At 44.9% G+C, this 20,718-nt stretch overlaps 1 protein-coding gene across 1 annotated transcript in view; it reads left to right on the forward strand.

The window, feature by feature from the left end:
- VPS36 (vacuolar protein sorting 36 homolog) overlaps positions 1–19,929 on the forward strand; it is a 30,545-nt gene extending 10,616 nt beyond the window's left edge. The window contains exons 4-13 of the mRNA XM_013006880.2: positions 1,880–1,969; positions 2,704–2,790; positions 7,706–7,738; positions 7,855–7,932; positions 8,927–9,061; positions 13,822–13,887; positions 17,432–17,496; positions 18,029–18,113; positions 19,099–19,175; positions 19,279–19,929. Of these exons, the coding sequence (XP_012862334.1) occupies positions 1,880–1,969; positions 2,704–2,790; positions 7,706–7,738; positions 7,855–7,932; positions 8,927–9,061; positions 13,822–13,887; positions 17,432–17,496; positions 18,029–18,113; positions 19,099–19,175; positions 19,279–19,372 (810 nt within the window). The 3' untranslated portion in view covers positions 19,373–19,929. The remainder of the gene's footprint in view (positions 1–1,879; positions 1,970–2,703; positions 2,791–7,705; positions 7,739–7,854; positions 7,933–8,926; positions 9,062–13,821; positions 13,888–17,431; positions 17,497–18,028; positions 18,114–19,098; positions 19,176–19,278) is intronic.
- Positions 19,930–20,718: the final 789 nt, after the last annotated feature.

The raw sequence follows: 20,718 nt of genomic DNA on the forward strand, positions 1-20,718 counted from the left end.
GGGATCAGATCGGGTACAATTCCCACACTGTGTCTCTGGTGTTGTCCCCTGTAGGGCTATGGGTCAGTGAGGGACGTCATGTTTCATAGTGGGGTCGGCCTGGAGGGTTTTTTTTCATAGAGCAATTTTATTTTATCTATCTGTTTGTCTATCTATATACCTACTTATCTGTTTATTTTTTTATTTAGTTTTTTCCTGTTAATCTGAACCCCCCCTTTTTTGGTGCCCCTCTCCCATCCCTGCCCTCTCCAAGTCCCCACCCCTGCCCCTGGTCTCCTCGTAGTCATCAAAGTCTTATCTGTTCGGGTAAAAGCCATGTTTAATTTTCTTTGTTATTCCTTATAACAATGGTGATATTAAATATTTTTCTTTGTAAGATTGACTGAGTTTGCTAACCCTAATGTTCTCTAGTTTGGTCCATGTATTGTGGTGTTTAAGAGAGTTATCATTGTTTTTTATTGATTCATGAAATTCCATAATATGAATGTACCAGAGCTTGTTTATCCATCCCTCTACAGTTGGGGCTTTCGATTGTTTCCATGTGTTTGCTACTGTGGATATTGTTGCAGTGAACATAGGCATACGTATGTCCATGTGTGTAATAGTCCTAATTTCTGTAAGATATGCACCCAGCAGAGAGAGATTGCTGGATCATAGGGTTCTTGGGTTTGTATTTGTTTAAGGACATGCCATACGGATTTCCACAATGGTCGTTCAGTTCTACAGTGCCACCGGCAGTGTGAAACCATTCCTATCTCGCCATGTCCTTTCCAGCATTTGGTATTTTCTGTTTTATTGGATTTTGCTAAAAGTGTCGGTGTGAGGTGATATCTCACTGTTGTGTTAATTTAGAGTTCTCGTGATCTCAGACATAAGGGTTGCAGTAAAACATTATGTTACCTGACTCACGGGCATCGAACGAGTCGGTTTTGACTCATAGCCAGCCTGCAGGACGGGTAGAAGGGCCGCTGTGGGTGTCCGAGGCTCTTTATACGTGAATAGAAAGCCTCGCTTTTCTCTCATGGAATGACTGGTTGTTTCAAACTGCTGACCTTACGGTTAGCAACCCTAGGTGTAACTCAGTACTCTTATCAGGCTGCAACAGAAGAAAAACAGAAGAAGCCTGGTTCGCATGGTGCAGGTGCAGGCAGCGTTTTCGTCTCGGGACGCTGGGTTGCCATGAGTGGGAGCCAAATAGACAGTACCCAGCAACACCACATCATCTTGACGACCTCACTGATGGTTTTATCCCACAATGTCCCGGTTCACACATCTGCTTGAGAAGTCACTGCACTCGCGCTCTCCAGATGTTTCTCAGTCGTCCTCCCATCATTCCCTAAGTTGTTCCCGTACATAAATAGATAGTCTGCAGCTTCTTCGTCTGCTCCTCACACGGTGGCAACAAACACAGACAGTGGCTGAAGTCCTTCTCCCAGGACTTGAAAAACAGATCTGTTGTCATTTGTGAGGGTAGGCAAGTTCTGGGCCTCGTTTTTCGCTTCCAATTTTAAGTAGACCGTTACTTTCTGCTTCCTTCTAGAAAATGGTTGTGTATTGTCCCCATCACAGTGTTTCTCTCCCCACAGGTGGAAAACAATCTACCTGTGCAGGGTTGTGTAAAGTTAAGTCTGTTGCTTCCCTGTCACTTAACCCACTGGTGTGGCAGCTCCCGTCTTTGGTTTGATTTTTGGCTCCCTTCCCTTTGTGCTCTCTGAGGCTGCTCTAAGAAAAGAACTTCCTGTGGTTTCCCTTGATGTATGTGAGGATTCTAGACTTGGTGCACATGACCCCACAGACCCTTAAACTGAGGAAGTGTTTAGTAATGATGTGTACCAAGATGTCCCAACCTGACTTACTCAGTGTCTGATGTGCCTAACAGTTCTCCAGGCGCCTATCGGAGGAAATGACCCAGAGAAGATGGGAGAATAAGCCGGTGTCCCAGTCGGTACAAGCAAATAAAGGATCCCAGGTATTTTTATAACTGTTAACATGGGCCCTTCGTTCGGGAAGATTCTTAGTATAGAACGCTTCCAAAACAAAAGAATGATATTCTGATGACTTATTTATTTCCCCGCACTTAATTAGCTTCCTGTTGACACTAGACACTTTGTCAGCATAGCTGACTCCACTCATTGCTTTTTAGTCTCAGAATCCAGAGTGGTGTAGTCTAAATTTGTGTTTGCGCAAGTGGACGAGACTGCCACTCTGGGCAGTGCTGGAATGAACCAGGGGTCTGCAAAAGCTCTATCCAGGATGATGGCTTATAATACACAAGGTTTTCATTGCCAGGGGGTGCTGAGAAAATTTTTTTTTTAATGAAAAAGGGGCCAGTAACCCAAATAAGGTTCCCAAGTGGTCAAAATTAACTGCCAACTATGGATGGACCACTATGTCCCATGCCAAAATGTGAAGTATGATTTTTTCTCTTTGAACCCTGGAGACCCTGTTAAAACCTGGAGAGCTGTGCTATGTAGATCTACAGTAAAAGGTCAGTACGACATTCATTGTGTGTTCGTTGTTTCTGTAATCATCGGAAGCTCAGTCTGTACAGTAAGAAATGCTCCGAGAGGAAGCTGGGCGCAGGTGCATGCCGTTTTCCTTGTGCAGGGGGCCTTTCCCACCATTGAAATTACAGCGTGGCGGGCCAGAAGAGGCGGTTTCCTTCCATTTGTTTTTTTAAAAACGTTCCACTTTGTTTTTCAGCCAGGAAGAATAAGGGCTGTAGGAATTGTAGGCATTGAAAGGAAACTGGAAGAAAAAAGAAAAGAAACGGACAAGAACATTTCTGAGGTAACTCTCCACCGACGCTCAGGCCATTTGTGATGGTGCTTGTTGGTCACAGCTGGGGTCAGTCCCACCTGTCATTTGGGATGCACTGTCACTTACTCACTGCCGCCAGGTTGACTCTCACTCATGGTGACCCGAGGGTGGGACTGTTCCTGCGAGTTTCTGAGACTCTCCCTCTTGACAGGAGTAGAAAGCCTCATCTTTCTCCCACCTCTGTTCTGTCGGGTCCCTGCCAGTCAGAATCGGCTCGATGGCAGGGAGGTGAGTTTGGTTCTCGTTAATGAATTACCATCCAGAGAGCGGCTTCCAAGAACAGCAGTTTGTTGTCTCACAGTTTGGGGGACAGAAGTGCACTACAGGGTATTGGCCGTTCAGATCTCTTTCTGAGGGCTCTGAGAGACGGTCCATGCCTTGCTCATGACCCTTGCAAGGTCCATGATGCCTGTCCTTGTGTCTTTGTGTTTTTCTAAGACTCCATTCAGACGAGATTAGGACTCACCTCACTACAGGGGAACTCGTGTACACCGAACCAATCACATCTGTAAAATATCAAGCCCCAACGAAAACTCACTGACAGCCAGTCGATTCTGACTTAGAGTGATTCTTGTGATCAGAGTAGAACTGCTCCTGTGAATTCCCAAGACTGTAACTCTTTATGAGTCGCAGAAAGCCTCAACTTTCTCCGACCTTGCAGTTAGCCGCCCAACAAGGAACCCACACAGTTCCTTGTAACATCTTCAAAGAAAGAGCCCATTTCCAACTAAGTCATATTCAGGGGCTAATTAAGTACAAGGAACAAGGGTTAGAACTTCACACTCGAAGGAGTGTCACTGCAGCTGTGGGTTGCCATTTTTAGGGATGCAATGTAATCCTCAACACTTTGGCTTCTGTATTTCTTATAAGTTGAAAGATGGAATCAGAGGCTTCGTTAGGTTCACTTGGAAAGACGAGGTGATGCTTTTTCTGTGGACACAACCAGGGTTAAAAGTTGGGGGTAGGGTTGGTAGCAAAAAAAAAATTGTTGGTTGTTTTTTGTTTCATTTTTTTTTTTTAGTGTAACACACCTCATGAGATCACACTGACACTTCATACTTAGATTCAAGGTAACGGTGCCAGATGATTACTAAAGCAGTTAAAAAAAGAATGTTTGCATATGCTCTCTCTCTGCTTCCCACATGATAAGCAGGCGAACTAAATGTTCGTTGTCAGTACAAATCGAAATGTGTGGAGTGTTGTGTGCTTCAGTTTTGAGGACTTGGTTGGCATGTGCTTTGCCCTTAGTGTGAATGTTGGATTCAATTATGTTCAGGGCTGATGACCAGAGGTTCCCACAAAAGGTTTCCTGCATCTGCTGGGTGTTGCTGATAAGAGTCCTGTGTTTAAGCTTTTGTTTATCTGAGGAAATTCCTGTTAGGTGTGTGCACATTCCCCTTTGTTTTCAGTATTCACCCTGGTCAGTCGGCCACAGAATTTTATACAGTACTCTATTCTTCTAGCAAAGTCCTCTTACAGATGGGGGGGGATACATTCCAGCAAGTAGTTAAGATGGACTTATGCTGCTCAGAGCCCGGTGGCCAGTACTCTGTGTACTGAAAGTTTTTTCCATTAAAGACAAAGTGCTGAATCGAGCTTTAAACCTAAGCTGTGTATCTCATAAGATGACAAGATATAGTGACATAAGCTAGTTGGCGCTAAAGGCATACAGCAAGGGCTTCAAAAAAATTCCGTGATCTTTTAATGATCTCCATTTTCCATGAAGGCTTTGAAGCCCCCTCATCTACCTCGTAGTTGGCATAGCTTATTATAAATATGCCAATCTGAAGAGACCTTTGAGGTATCTGCTCATTGGCATAAACTAAACAATTGATAGGTTTTATGTCATTTTTGGCCAGTGTCTGAGTATTTTCCTTTCATGATATCCCCCAGACACCAAACTGCAAGTAGAGTCCCCTCCTATTCAGGGGACTTGGTTTACTACGTCACTCACCGCACACCTGCTACAAAAGCCTCCCTTGTGCCCAAAGGAGGGTCGCTGCAGCTGCGGGTTGCCGTTTCAGTCAGGAAAGCCGGGCAGTGCCTCTGCCTCCTGACTTCCTGTCAGGAAATGGTGTGGGGAAAAGCCAATGTCAAGTTCCTTACTCGTGTCAACGAACAGCCCATCAGGCTTCCTGAGCTATCACCAATGTGACTTTTACTCATTCGGTCGACAACAACTGTTTTCTCTGAGAACATTGAATGGCTCGGTTGGTTGGTTGCAGTTTGCTGTAGAGAACTTACCAAGGGAATGATTAGCATGTGCTAGGGTGACAACTTGGTGAGGAGCCCTGGCTGTACGGCGGTTTAATCCTGGGCTGACCATGGAAAGAACTTCGGCACTTTGAGCCCACGTGCTGCACCTCAGGGGCAAAGACCAGGTGACTCTGCTCCTATAAAGATTACAGCGCCACTACGAGTCAAAATCAGCACAACCACACCTACCACCAACAGTACTTGGATAGGTTTTTATATAAATAAATTGGTACTTAGAAGAAAGTGCCATACATTTGTACCACAGGGGATAAAGCAGAGTGCATCGTTGCGAAGGGAGCCCAACAGAGCAGTAAGGGGAACAAAGCAAAGAAGTTCCCAAGGAATCCCGAAGGTAGACTTCTGACTCGGGGTGGGGGGCAGGGCTTGGCATCTTATCAGATCTGATCGGCAAACATTGATAAGGGTCAGCAGACAGGCCTGGAACTATTTATAGGCTACTGTTTTCTCACTCTTTTTTCTATATCTATATAAGATAAGGAGGATAAACAATCCCGAGGAGAAAACAATGGGACTGACAGTTCCAGGGGGACATGGGAGAAGGGGAGGCGAGGGAAAAAGGAGGGAGGAGCCAACAAATTCAGGGACAAGGGAACAACATGAGATCTATAATCGATGGTGAGGAGGGTGTAGAATGCCTGCTGGGATTTGATCAAGTGCAATGTAGCCAAGAGGAAGTAGGGATAGCCGAATGAAGGTCGAACATGATAGTGGGACAGGAGGTAAGTAAAAGGAAATAGAGGAAAGAATTAGGAGGCAAAAGACATTTATAGAGTTATAAATAGAGGCATGTCCATTTGTAAATATAATAATATATAGCAATAGGGATATAGGTCTATGTACATATATTTATGTTAAGTGTTAAGGTAGGAACAGACATTGGGCCTCTACTTGAGCCCTCCATCAAGACAAGAACACTTTGTTCCAATAACCTGGCATTCTGTGATGCTCACCTTCCTGACACGATCTCTGAAGACAAAATGGGTTCATAAGCAAATGTGGTGAAAAAAGCTGATGGTTTCCGGCTGTTAGAAGACATAGTATCTGGGGTCTAGGCACTTGAAGTTAAACAAGGGACCATCTAGCAACAAAGCCCACGTGAAAGAAGTGCACCAGCCTGTGTGCTCACAAGGTGTCGATGAGATCAGGTATCAGGCATGAAAACACCCAAAACAAACAATCATATTGATGTGAACAAGAAGGATCAGAGTGGTGCCCGGAGAAACCAGCTCCTAGCACAATCACTACGGGTTCGGTAGGCACAATAGTACAGCGATAATAAGTAAAGATTATAGTAAAGTTATAGAGAGCATGAGAGATAAAAGAGATACATAGAAATAAATGGAGTCAGACACACTTCATGGTAGCTTTGCTCACCTCAGCCCCTCTGATAGTCCACGTAGAGGGAGAGAGAGGAGAAGGAGGAAGAGAAAGGGAACAAGGGAGAGAGGACAGGAGAGGAGAGGGGGAAGAGAGGGGAACTTTAATGCTTCCCAAGCTTTTATCCTCTCTGGTGACGTGAAGGCCCCCTCATTACAGGTGGAGGCATAGTCACAGGAAAGGGTTGTGCTATAGGTATTACAGTAATGGGAGGAGGTAGGGTGATCTAGGGGGTCTCCATAGGAACCATTATCAGTAGGGTGAAAACTCCGCCTATAGGAACCAAGCTAATGGTCGTAAGCTTAATCCATTGTCTCCAGCAGCAGGGAGCAGGCCCACCCCTGTGGTGGGACAAGACAGCAGTCTGGCAGCAATCACAAGGATCTGACCTCCCACAGAGTGGAAACCCAAAATCGATCTGTAGACAATTGGACATCTCACAGAAGGGGCACAAGATAGGAACGATTCAGCTAAGGTGTAGTATAGCACCAATGAAATATACATCATTCCTCTAGTTCTTTTTATTTATTCATCATTTTATTGGGGGCTCTTATAGCCCTTATCACAATCCATACGTTCATCCTTTGTGTCAAGCACATTTGTACATATGTTGCCATCATCATTTTTGAAACATTTTCTTTCTACTTGAGCCCTTGGTATCAGCTCCTCATTTTTAATTTCTGTAGTTCTTAAATGCTTCCTCCCCCCACTATCATGACCCAGTTCTACCTTACAAATCTGGCTAGACCAGAACATGTACACTGGTACACATAAGAGCTCTGGACACATGGAATCCCGGACAGATAAACCCTTCAGGAACAGTAATGGGAGTAGCAATACCATGAGGGTAGGGCAAGTTGGGGGGAGAAGGAAGAGAAAGGAGGAACCAATCGCAACGATCAACGTATAATCCCACCTCTCCCCAATGGGTAAAGGGAGAAAGCAGAAGGTGTAAGATATAAAAGTAACAATAATGTATAATTTATCAAGGGTTTACGAGGGTGGGATGGTGGGGGAGGGAGGGAAAAAAGAGAAGCTGATACCAAGGGCTTAAGTAGAAAGAAAATGTTTTGAAAATGATGATGGCAACATATGTACAAATGTGCTTAATATAATTGATGTATGGATTATTAAAAGAGCTGTAAGAAACCCTAATAAAATGATTTTAAAAAGAAAGAAAATATTTCAGTCCTTAAGGCCACTGCTAACAAAAACTCCTTTCTCATTTCAGGCCTTTGAAGACCTCAGCAAGCTCATGATCAAGGTATATGTCTGTCTATACTCCTTCTAATTATGATCCAGTTTTGAACATAGATTTGGTTAGCACACTTTGGGGACAAAGTTCTCTTAAAAAGATCTTTTGTTTTCTTTTCTTGACAGGCTAAGGAAATGGTGGAGTTATCAAAATCAATCGCTAATAAAATTAAAGACAAACAGGGGGACATCACAGAAGATGAGGTAAATTGGGTTGCTTTCGTGAGCCTTGAAAAACTGATGACCCATACAACACAACAGTGTTTCGCTAGTTTGCCTGTTTTCTTTCTTAGTGTGATAAATGCATTTTCCTTCTTCCAGTGCTAACGCCAGAGTCAAATGTACAAGCTCTGTTTGCTCTCGGAGGGTGTAGGTTACTTCCGCCCTGTCCTGGAGGAGTACAGGAACAGATAATGTGTACGGAGCTGTGGCTGTTGTACACGCATCTATAGGTTCTGATACTTCTCATTCGGTGTCTTCAGTTGGGCTGTATCACTTGGTTGGCATAACATGTAGCACAGCTGTTAAACTAAGTCTCTGGCACCAAACGTGGTGCAAATGGTGGATGCCATACCAAGACAGTTGTTGTTAGGTGCCATCGAGTCGGTTCTGACCCACCATGGCCCTGTGCACAACGACACGAAATACAGAAGGGTCCTGCACCATCCTCACCATTGGTCCTGTGCCAGAGCTCACTGATGGAGCCAGTGTCCATCCATCTCATTGAGGGCCTTGCTCCTTTTTGCGGCCCCTCCACTTTGCCGAACTTGATGTCCTTCTCCAGGGACTTGTCACTCCTGACAAGATGTCCAGTCTATAAGACGAAGTGTTGCCATCCTTGCCTCTTGGGAGTGCTGTGGTCACACTCCTCCCAAGAAAGATGTGCTTGGTCTTTGAGCAGTCCACGGTACTTTCAGGATTCTCCTCCAGCTCCACAGTTCAAGTGCATCGATTTTTCTATGCCACGCCCCTGTTCATTGCCCAAATTTCACATGCGTATGATGCCAAGATAGAAGGAAGGAAGTCATTAGATTTATGCAAGGAACTATTAGAAGTCTGCTTCCTTCATAGTGCACAGCATAGGAACATAGAAGAAATGGGCAAATATAGAATTGAATTTTTGATGGGTTTGAAATGTTGGGGTCGGGGAGAATTTAATTCTTCTGCCTCTTCTTGTGTCTCATCTCCTCTTTCTTAGACCATCCAGTTCAAATCCTACCTGCTGAGCATGGGAATCGCTAACCCAGTGACCAGAGAAACCTACGGCTCAGGCACGCAGTACCACATGCAGCTGGCCAAACAGCTGGTTGGAATATTGCAGGTGCCTTTAGAGGTAAGAACTTAACCTTGCAATTGTTCTTTCACTGCAGTGTTAAATTGTTTTACTGTCATCAGAAATGTTAACAAGGGCATAATGCTTTATCTCAGTGCACTTAGTGCTCAAACGACGTGCTAATATTTCTTCCAGCTATGTTCAATTAGTTTAGTGTACTTACTATTATTATTTTTGGGGGGGGTCTGTAAGTCTGAGGAGTTTTCAACCTCCTTTTGATTTGAGGCAGCTGTAAATTCCTGTCATGACTTTTGGGCAGCTGTTGCTCATATCCTCCCCTCTGTTCTGGTGTTATGGTTTAGTTCATAGGCCGGTCTATTACCTGGCTGAAAGGTGACCTCTGAGAGTGGCTTCAGTTCCAGGTGAAAACGGGTCTTAGGGCAATAGTCTCGGGGGTTCCTCCAGTCTCTTCCTGGCTAATTTGAATCTTGCTTGCATGTTCTCTCATTCGAACTGGGGCCTGGTCGGAGAGGTAGGTAGTGGGAGCTGCCACCGTCTCATTTCAGTGGCTCGCCTGGGCCACCAGTCCTGTGGAGTGGTCGCCTCGATGGGTCTTCAGTGTCCTTCACTTGCCTCTTCTTCAGAGGAGAGGGGCCAGTGGTTTCATCTTTAATGGCCACCTGTAAGCGTTTACGACCTCAGATGCTGTTCATCGAGCTAGGATGTACATAAACATGGTCCCCAGGAGCTGGGTTACAGCGTTGACCGAGCTATCCCCACAGACTGCGGGGCTTAGTCTTCCAGCCCGTTAACTGGATCCCCCAGGTGTTTTACTACGTCTGAGAAATCTCCTTAACAGCCCTCTACTTCATCTCCTACAAAGCTGCTTCTTAAACTGTGGCCAACTGAATGTAGGGGGTCGTGAAAACTTTGGCAGCAATGAAAAGTTTCTGAAATTGGAACGATCAAAAAGTAATTCAAAGTCCAACAGGTCAGGAATCAAGTGTTTCTGGCGGTGCTCGCCTGTGCTGCGAATTTCTTGAGTAGAAAGGCATTAGGAGTAGAAACCGTTGGAAGAAGCCTGGCCTCTGTCACATATGAAGGGGCTTCAAAAGATTTGTGGAAAATGGACTTATGATACATATATATATTTATGTGTATGGTGGGACAATGAACATTCTGAGAGAATCCAGCCATAATTTCCACTGTATGATAGAAGATATGCAAATTTTCTTTACCAACTTTTTTCCCCACAATCCATGCATACATCAATGTGTAAAGCACATTTGTACATTCATTGCCCTCATCATTCTCAAAACATTTGCTCTCCACTTAAGCCCCCGGCATTAGGTCCTCATTTTTCCCCTCCCTCTCTGCTACCCCCTCCCTCATGAGCCCTTGATAATTTATAAATTATTATTTTGTCATATCTTGCCCTGTCCGACATCTCCCTTCACCCACTTTTCTGTTGTCTGTTCCCCTGTGAGGGGGTTATATGTAGATTGTTGTGATCAGTTTCCCCTTTCTCCCCACACCTTCCCCTTACTTACCCTGTTGGTATCTCTGTTCTCATTGTTGGTCCTGAGGGGTTTATCTGCTCTGGATTCCCTGTGTTGCAAGCTGTTACCTGTAGCAGTGTACATTCTCTGGTCTAGCCAGGTTTGTAAGGTAGAATTGAGGTCATGATAGTAGAGGGGAAGGAAGCATTAAAGAACTAGAGGAAAGTTGTATGTTTCTTTGGTGCTATACTGGCTCCTTTCTTCCTTGTGACCCTTCTGTAAGGTGATGTCCAAGTGTCTACAGATGGACTTTGGGTCTCCACTCTGTGCCTCCACCCCCACCCCCATTCACATAGGTATGATTTTTTGTTCTGGGCCTTTGATGCCTGATACCTGATCCCATTAACACCTCATGATCACACAGGCTGGTGTGCTTCTTCCATGTGGTGCTTGGTTGCTTCTCAGCTAGATGACCGCTTGTTTACCTTCAAGCCTTTAAGACCTCAGACACTGTGTCTTTTGATAGCCGGGCTCCATCAGCTTTCTCTACCACATTTGCTATACATCCATTTTGTCTTCAGCAGTCGTGTCAGGGAAGGTGAGCATCATGGAATGCCACGTTGTTAGAATAAAGAGTTCTTGTGTTGAGGGAAGACTTGAGGAGAGAGGCCCAATGTTTGTCTGCTACCTTAATACTAAACCTATAAATATATGTACATAGATCTATTTCCCTATCATTACATATAAATATATTTACCTATGTACATGCCTGTATTTAGACCTTTATAAATGTTCTTTGTCTCCTAGTTCTTTCCTCTATTTCCTTTTACTTTCCTCTTGTTGCACTATTATGTTCGACCTTCATTCGGGTTTTAGTAATTCCTCTCAGCTATACTGCCCTTGATCAAGCCCCACGAGGCATCCTATACCTTCTTTGCCATTGATTTTTAGATCACTTGTTGTTCCCTTGTCCCTGGGTTGGTTGACACCCTCCTTCCTTTCCCCCACCTCCCCTTCTCCCGAGTCCCCGCGGAACTGTTGGTTCTGTTGTCTTCTCCTCTGCATTATTTACTCTGCCTATCTTATCTAGATAGACATGCAGTGAGTGATAAGCACAAATACAAGACAGAGCAAAACAAGACAATAAAAAGAAAATAAAACAACAACAAAAACAACAAAAAAGAATAGCTCCAGGTCTGTTTGTTGACATTTAGGAATGTTTTCCAGTGGAGTCTGATGGGGTGCCGTGCCCTGGCCCCAAAGACTATTTTTGGTATTTCCTGGGGAGTTCCTTGCTCTGCTCCCCTTGCTGCTCTGTTGCACGCCCTTAGTGTTTTGCCCCAGTGTGGTGGGGTCAGATTGGTCACAATTCCCGCACTGTGTCTCCAGTGTTGTCCCCTGTAGCACTGTGGGTCAGTCAGGGACGTTGTGTCTGTGTCTCATGGTGAGGCCGGCCCTATGGTGCTCTGTGCTGCTCTGAGCAGTCCTTGGGGCTTGGTGGGCCAGAATGTGCTCCACCATCTCTCCTTCCCTTTTTGTTTGCTCCTGTGTGCTCTGATCAGACGTGCTCCTCTCCCTGAGCTGGAGCTTCAGTGCTGTCCTCTGAAGTGCATTCTTGGGGTGTGTGTGTGGCGGGGGGCAGTTCATGTGGTTGGGATTGAGGCTGGCCCCGCAACTTAATTTGTTTTAATCTGTGCCATTTTTCAGGGGTGAGATGGTATCTTGTTTTAGTTTTGATTGGCATCTCTCTAACAACTAATGAGGGAACTCCTTTATAAATCTCTCCAAAGAGCTACCATAACCACAAGACCAGCCATTCAAAATCCCCAGCTGACCCCATGGGACAAAGATGAGACGTTTTACTCCTGTAAGGATTCACAGGTTCCGAAACCCACAAGGGCAGTTCTATTCAATCCAATGTTGTCGGGTCAAAATTGACTCAATGGCAGTGAGTGGTTTAGGGCGTTGAAGGGCTAATAATCACGAACATCTTCTCATGTATTTGCCAGCCACCTGAATGGTTTCTTTGGTGATTTGTCTGTTCATGTTCTTTGTTCATTTGGGGGGTTGGATTGTTTGTCTTTTTGTTGTTGGGGTGTTGAAAATTTCTATGTATTTTAGAGATTAGTCCCTTGTTTGATATTTGGTTGCCATTTCTTGCCTACCCCCTACCCACCAATCTTTAGATTCTCTTACTACTCTGTTGGTGAAGTCTTTTGATGAGCATAATTATGTATTTAATTTTAACGAGTCCCAGTTATCTAGCTTATCTTCTGTTGTTTATGTATTTTAAGTTATGTCTGCTAGTGTATTTATACTATCTATTAGGATCCTTAGCTTTGTCTCTATGTTACTTTATATAGATATATTTTCATATACCCGAGGAGGCTTCAAAAGCAAGTAGAAAAATGAAATTAAAAGACCATGGAATTTTTGTACCACATTTTTTAGCCTCCTCGTAATGACATATTACAGATTCATATTATAGTCTAACAGAATTCAGGCAGGTTCAAAGGCTGCTAAAGTACCTTTACTATGAAATATTTGAAACACATGCCAAAGTAGTAGCATAAATTCTTCCTTATGTACCCATCATCAGTCTGCAAACCAGCCTCCACACTTAAGTATTTTCAGGCAAATCCCTGACATGTTATCACTTTATCTCTGAGTATTTCAGTATGTAATTATAAAAGATAGATTCCTTTTAATATACCTGTAGTCCCATTTGCATACCCAGAACATAGAAAATGATTTCTTTAAAATATTTTTTTATTCTAACAGCTTTATTGATGCTTCTTCGTATCACACAATCCAATCGTTTGAAAGTAATTTCTTATGTCTGACTCCTGGCCGTATTTTCCGTAGTGCCTTCGGTTCAGGACACACTGCTGTCGGTTGGCTTGCAGCAGGTTGTTGCCTTGTGTGCGTGGTGATGTCAGCTCTCCTAGCCTTTCCTTTCATCGTGGGCGGCAAGGGTGACGTTCTTCTGCCGCTTTATGATTTCTAACTCATTTATCAGCTGGCATAACTTCGCAAAAGTTTCGTAATACACTTTTTAAAATGTGATACGAGCACCTATTTTTAGTGTGATTCTGTAAGTCAATGGTAAGATATAAATAAATGTTCCTAAAGTGGAAATGCTGAATTTGAAATGTCTCCTGGTGCCTGAATAGGTTCCTTGTGTCTAAACACCAGATTCAGAAAGCCTACCAAGGAAGGCTCGGAGTTCTGATTTCACTCTGAGTCGGAGTTCTGTTACGCAGGACTGACCTACTGGTGCTAGCTGTAACGTGATGCGTTGATAATCCCATCTTTTCCCAGGAACACGGGGGCATTATGTCACTGACAGAGGTCTACTGCCTAGTAAACCGTGCTCGAGGGATGGAGGTAAGTATGCTTTTAACTTAAAAAAAGACACTTTTAACTCAAAATATTTTCATTAAAAAAATTTTAAGTAAAAATACTTTTAATTAAAAAAATAGATTTTCTTGATATTTACTGTATATACTTGGGTATAAGCTGAATTTTTCAGCACGTTTCTAATGCAATTTTTGTGGTAAAATTAGGTCGGATATTCGCGTTGGCTTATACTCGAGTAGTATAGTATATGTTAAACTATATAGTTACATAATTACATGACAATATGAAATATAAGAGATAGCATATGTTTAATGTATATAATTTAAATGTTCAGTTAAATTATATAATTACATACATTATGTCATCTATATATATAATTATATAATTTGTATTTAATATATAACTATACGTTAAATTATACATAATTATATAATTTATATGATTCTATGATATAGACATATAATTAACTGAACATTTATATAAAATAATACTTTTAAAGATCTTACATCTAAAATTTTAGAATTTTAGATTAAAAATAGACTTTGAACTTAAAAGTAGACTTTCTTGATCCAACACAAGTTCCCCAAGAGCAGTGGTTCTCAACCTCCCTAATGCCATGACCCTTTAATACAGTTCCTCACATTGTGGTGACCCCCAACCATCGGAAATAGTGTTTTCCTATGGTCTCAGGCGACCCCTATGAAAGGGTTGTTTGACCCCCAAAGGGGTTGCCACCCACAGGTTGAGAACTGCTGCCCGAGAATGAATACAAGTTGAGGGGGGAATGCGAATACCAAAGCTATTCAGAGAAGTGGGGTGGTGCAGTGACCCAGACACCGCCCTGGCCGCAGGGCGTCTCCCCAGGGATTTTCTGCATGACCTGGAGCAGCTTGCTTCGCTTCCCTGGACTCAGGAATCGCCTGCCTTTCCCGGCAGGCTCAGGCCCTCGTAGAGCTAATGCTCTGTGATTGTGTTGCGATGAGTGGAGGTGGGCACAAGGCCCTCTCTCCGTCACGGTCAAATGCACACGGAGTCGACTCACTTGGACACACGTTGGCGCCTGCTTCCTTGGCTTTGTATCAGCAGTGACCATCCTTCAACTCTCCTCATCCCTACATGCCCACTACCCTTGGCTGCCCAGGTCCTGCCGAGGTGCTTTTTGTGCCTGGGCAGCCACGCACATTGTGTGTGTCAGCAGTCACCTCCTGGCAGGTAACTCAGGCTTTCCCAAATGTCCACACCCCTGCGTTCCGCCTCCACTCCGTGTTGTCACTTGAGTGGACACAGTAGCTGGGTGAGGGAGTAGGCACTCTGCCAGGCGCACTGCCAAGCGTATTATCTCAGCGACTCAGAGAGGCCTTGTCCCCACGAGGGCTAATTTGAGGAAACAGATTGAGAAAGATTGAGTAATGCCCAAGGCCCCACCAGGAGACAGTTTAGACAAGGATCCTGACCTGGGCAGGGCTGGCCGGGAGCTGTGGCTTGGGACTCTCACGTCAGAGTGGCTCTCAGGTGGCTCTGTTCTGACGGAGCCCTGGCATACCTCCAGCGGAGTTTCAGGTTGCGCTGGCTGGCCTGAATTGCATCTCCGGAATCCACACCCACCCAGAACCTCAGCAGGAGCCCTTGTTCGGAAAAGAGGGTCTCTCTGCAGGTGTACGTGGTTCCGGGTGGCGAGATCACATTGGTGTCCTTTCAGAAAGAGACACAAAGCAGGAGAATGCGGTGGGTGACGGAGGCAGAGATGGGAGCGAGGCATCGATAAGCTAAGGAACGCCACGGATTGCCAAGAAGCACCAGAAGTTAGGGATAGGCAAGGAAAGACTCACCCCTGCTTCCTGCAGAAGGAACGCGGGCCTGCTGGCACCTTGTCTTGGACTGTGGCTTCCAGGACTGAGAGAGAACACGCTCCTGTGCTCTCCAGCCCCTTCGCTTGTGGCCGCAGGAGCGCGAACACGCTCTTCGCCCCCAAGCCTGCTCTTCTTCCAGGCCCGCTTTCCTCCTCCTCTTGCTCTTGAAATTCTCCCCACCAGTCCCTCTTCTCCAGTGAATCTTATACCGCCGTCAGCAAAGTTGAAATCTCACTAATTCCAATCCAGATGTGCTGCACTAGATTTAAGAGACTTCATCAATTAAAAAAATAATAAGAATTATTATATATTGGATTGGTGCTATTTGGGGTCAACTGGGTTACATTATTAAATTATATGTCTGTTCAGGGAATATCTGGCAGCATACGAGTCCATGGTCCCATAAGATTATAATCAAGTTCAGCAATCCCAATTGGAGAATGGGACACAGTGGACATAACTAGCTGGACATGGTGAACACAACAGCGTCCCACGTGTGTCTCATGTCTTTCATACAGAGCCGTTGACTGCCAGATATATGATGGTACAGTCCAGATAGAACCTATGCTACGTATGTCTCGATAGATGGAATAAATGCCGGTGACTGGCATGTGGATGTTCTGCTCTATACTTTCTGTCATTATTTTAAGGTGAACAAATAAAACAGTTACTGTGGGCAGCAGCTTCCAGTCTTGTGTGAATCACCCCTCTCTCGAGCATTTGCATGTTGCCTGTTACGATCTGTAGGAAATACTGCGGGGAAGTTCTTCGTGGCTCCCAGTGCAGCAAAACCAGTGCTGGGGAGAGCAGGCCCGGGGGGATTTGGCTGTAAAACAGAAGGTTATTAATCACCATGCTGTTGCTCTCTAAGGAGGAGCCCTGGTGGGGTAGTGGGTTACACATTGGCTGCTAATCTAAGGTCAGCAGTTTGAAACTACCAGTCACTGCACAGGAGAAAGATGGGTCTCTCTACTCTTGTCAAGATGTACAGTCTCGAAAGCCCATGGAGGCAGTTCTGCTCTGTCCTGTAGGGTCACTGTGAGTCAGAATCCACTCCTTTGCAGGGAGAGAGAACAATTGCTCTGCACGAGGGCGCTTCAGAAAGGTAGTGGAAAAATCCCACTATCTTTTCATTCTGTTTTCCCCCAAACTTGCAAAGGCCTGTGGTATAGCTGGGCTGCGCATTGAGGTGCTAACCAGACGGTCAGCAGTCTGAAGTCACCAGCTGCTCTGTGGGAGGCGGGAGGGGTAGTCTTGGAAACCCGCAGGGCTGCCCTCCTTTGTCCTCTAAGGTCTCTATGAATCGGAATCAACTCAGTGGCAATGAGTTTAGTTTTTTGAATTTGTATTTCTATGTCCCAATCAAATAACATCCTCTTTTGTAGGATATATTCATAAGTGTTAGTGATGCATAACTATATATAAATATACACACACATATGTATCTGTTTTTATTTTCTGATGTAGTTGCTAGAAAGTTTTAATAAAAGCCATATGTGGCTAGCGTAATATAACATAGTCTTACTTCTGTAAGAGAGTGTTGCTTTAATTAATGAAGCCCTTTGCTGCTTTGTTAATCCTTTCTGCCTGGTGGTGACTGAGCCATCTAAAATCCTTGATGGGTGGTAATATTTTGATCGCCGCTCTGTTTCCTTGCTGATTAGAGTTACATAGCATCTGTCTATGCGTTTGCATCCAAACTGGCTTTTTCTCCCCATTAGTTGCTCTCACCTGAAGATTTAGTGAATGCCTGCAAGATGCTGGATGCCCTGAAACTACCTCTCAGGTAAAGGAACCTCCGTGGAATGTGTGCTGGCTGTTACCACCGTTCTGCGCAGGGTAGAGAGTGCAGCCCACCAGGTCTGCTGTCCTGTGTGCTGAGCTCAGAGATTGCCCTGTTGTAATACATTCTTTGTGTGGCCACCTGACACTATTGTTCTAGCTTCCACCATCAGCAGAGGCAGGTGTCGGGGCTAGAAGTTGGGCCTAGTTGATTTGGGCACTTAGCTGAGAATGTGGTCTCCTGCCTGGAGGTCAGAATGATCAGCCTTCTTCTTCTGCACATTTGATAGTCAGGGAGAAGCCCCGGCGTTGATGTAATGGGTTATGTGTCGGGCTGCTAGCCTAAAGGTCGGCAGTTCAAAACCACAAGCCAGCCACTCCTTGGGAGACAGTTGAGGCTTTCTGCCCCCGTACATGACTACAGGAATCCACAGGGGCGGTTCTACTGTGCTCTGCAGGCGACTCAATGGAATAGCAATGAGTAGCAGTGGAAGGCTGCAGCTCATTCACTGCTGGCCCTCCCCTCTGCATTTCAGGCTCCGAGTCTTTGATAGTGGAGTCATGGTGATTGAGCTTCAGTCGCACAAGGAAGAGGAAATGGTGGCCTCAGCCCTGGAGACGGTAGGTGACTCAATTTCCGCCAGTCATTAGAGCCATCCATGAAGACTTAAATGCTGAGAACAGGATTTCCTTTTGAACTGAGCTTTCCTTAACAAGTCCTATTCCACACTCAAAAATGGCTTATGAATAATAAATATTTATCAGTTATTATGCCTTAAAAGGTCTTTTGAAATTCTTCTATATTGACATGTCTTTAAATTAAATACGTATAATGTGTCTTTATTGTAAAATGTAACATAGCTTCTATTAGAATTTGATATATGCTCCTTTTTAGATATGGGATATTTCTTTTTAAGAGTCGTCATCATTGTTGTGTTGTTAGGTTTAGTGAATGGATTTTTGAACTCAAATCAATTCAGTGTGACATAGTAGACTTGCCTGAAGGGTTTATAATCTTACAATCTTTGTAAGGACAGATATCACTAAGTCATTTCCTTCAGAGACGTGCCGGTGGTGCCAACCACTGATGGTGCCTGGCAGCCTAGTGCTTAACCATGGTGCAACCGGTACTTCCCTTTAAGCTCTAAGTATAGTGCATCTCGGGAGTCCTCAGGCACAGCGGACTGGCTGCTAACTGAAAGGATGGTGGCTGTAACCCACCTGCTGTTCCGTGGAAGAAAGGTGTGGCCACTTGTTTCAATGAAGGGTCCAACCTTGGAAACCCTGAGGGGTGGTTCTGCTCTGTCCAGCAGGATCAGTCCGTCGGAATGACTCGAGGGCAACTTGTTTATATTGCATTTAATGAATTATAGAGGCATTTATCTTACTGCCTTCTTTCCGTTGTCTTGTTCCCGAGTCTTTCCAATTTTGTCAACTTCAACGTTAGCGAAGAAGGGTTAGTTGTGTGTTGCATGTCCTTTAGAGTTTAGCAGCCGTTTCGGAAGCTTTTATTTCCTAAGTGTACTAGTAGCCGTTCCCTCGGTTGATGTTAGTGCTCACGTGCCCCAAACAGTCACTTTTGTTTTCTCTGCCACGTGTCTGTTAGGTTACAGAAAAGGGATCCTTAACATCGGAAGAGTTTGCCAAGCTTGTGGGGATGTCTGTCCTTCTTGCCAAAGAAAGGTAAACAGGGCCTTGTGTTTCAGACCGTGCCGTGAGCACCTGCGCGTGTGAAAGGGCAGGTCCTGACTCTGGCTTCCTTTTGCCGTCCTCCCTGTGTTTCTAGATTGCTTCTTGCTGAGAAGATGGGCCACCTTTGCCGAGACGACTCCGTGGAAGGGTTGCGGTTTTATCCCAATTTGTTTATGACCCAGGGCTGAGGGTTGTTCGGATTTGGAATCACTCTCATCCATAGATTTACGCCATGGAGAGGCTGTGCACAGAATTGAACGAAGAGCCAAACTTTGAGAAACAGAGAATCCACGGGGCTTTTGCCTTGTTTTATTAAACTCCCTTAATTCCTTTCTAAATGTTATGGACTAGGACTCTTCTAAGGATAACTTATAGGAAAACACAGATACATGAGTGCCAGGGTGGATTTGAACCCATGCTGTGGAGGACTGATGTTGAACTTGCAATCTGGTGGATTGTAACTGGATCCTCAAATCTAACCCTTTTCAAAGGTGGGAATTTAGTTCAGGGGCAGGAAAAAGGAACGCTGATCCTTGAGCAGGTTGGACCATCGCTTTGGGGTGACTAGAATTCCCTGCCTGGTACCTGAGGTCTTCCTCTGGGTCTCATGTCCCCGTTTCCGGGGTCCTCACGGAGCAAGTCCCACCTCAAGCGGAGTTAAGAACTTGGACCGGCACAGCTGGCTGCATCACGTGGAGTTGGACTTCTCCCTTCAGCAGACCAAATAAAGCACCATTTCGGAGGAGAGAGTTTTATTTGGTTTTTGTGTGTATTGTATGACTGACTCTTCCCCCCCCCCCAAGAGATGATTTCATGGCTGGCATTTAAAGAATGCAACTATGTCATTTTGTTTCACAAACGCTGTGGAGTTTGAGCCCGAGGGAAAGAGCCGTCCGGACATGCCCGGAGCTTGGATTACACATCGGGGAGGGAGATAGCCCAGGCGTCCTCTCAGTGTGTTGTGCTGGTGGCGGGGCTGGGACCTCGCGCTCTTGGACCTGGGAGCTGAGGATGGAAAAGCACTGTTTCCTTTTTTACTTCTTGAAGGAATTTGATCACCAAACATGAAAAAAACCCCACCATCTCGGCATCCGAGGTCAACAGTATTTTTCGCTGGGACTTTGCCTTACACGGTATAAGATTGTGTGGAGAAGCTATCTCTCCACCTTTTCACAGGGGTCGCCCAATTCATAACAGTAGCAAAATTATATTTATGAAGTAGCAATGAAAATAATTATATGGTTTTTGGGGGGCGGTCACCACCACATGAGGGACTGTATGAAAGGGTCGCAGCATTAGGTAGACTCAACGGTATCGCCAGGATAACAAAAACTGGCCGGTAGTGGATGCAGCTGGCTTGAGTTCTAAGGTGAGCTTTTCATGTGACAGCAGCCCTACATACAGGCAGATCTGAGCTACCCCAACTTAGGGACCACAGTGGGACAGGAGAGACTCCCATTCCATGATGTGATGGTTCTTGGTTGTGTGCAAAGGGTAGTGCGCCTCGTGACACCATAGAGCTCCTGCCTGTGTT

Source organism: Echinops telfairi, unplaced genomic scaffold (assembly GCF_000313985.2).
Source record: "Echinops telfairi isolate 266 unplaced genomic scaffold, ASM31398v2 ScPeMD7_11;HRSCAF=52, whole genome shotgun sequence".
NCBI classification, from domain to species: Eukaryota; Metazoa; Chordata; class Mammalia; order Afrosoricida; family Tenrecidae; genus Echinops; species Echinops telfairi.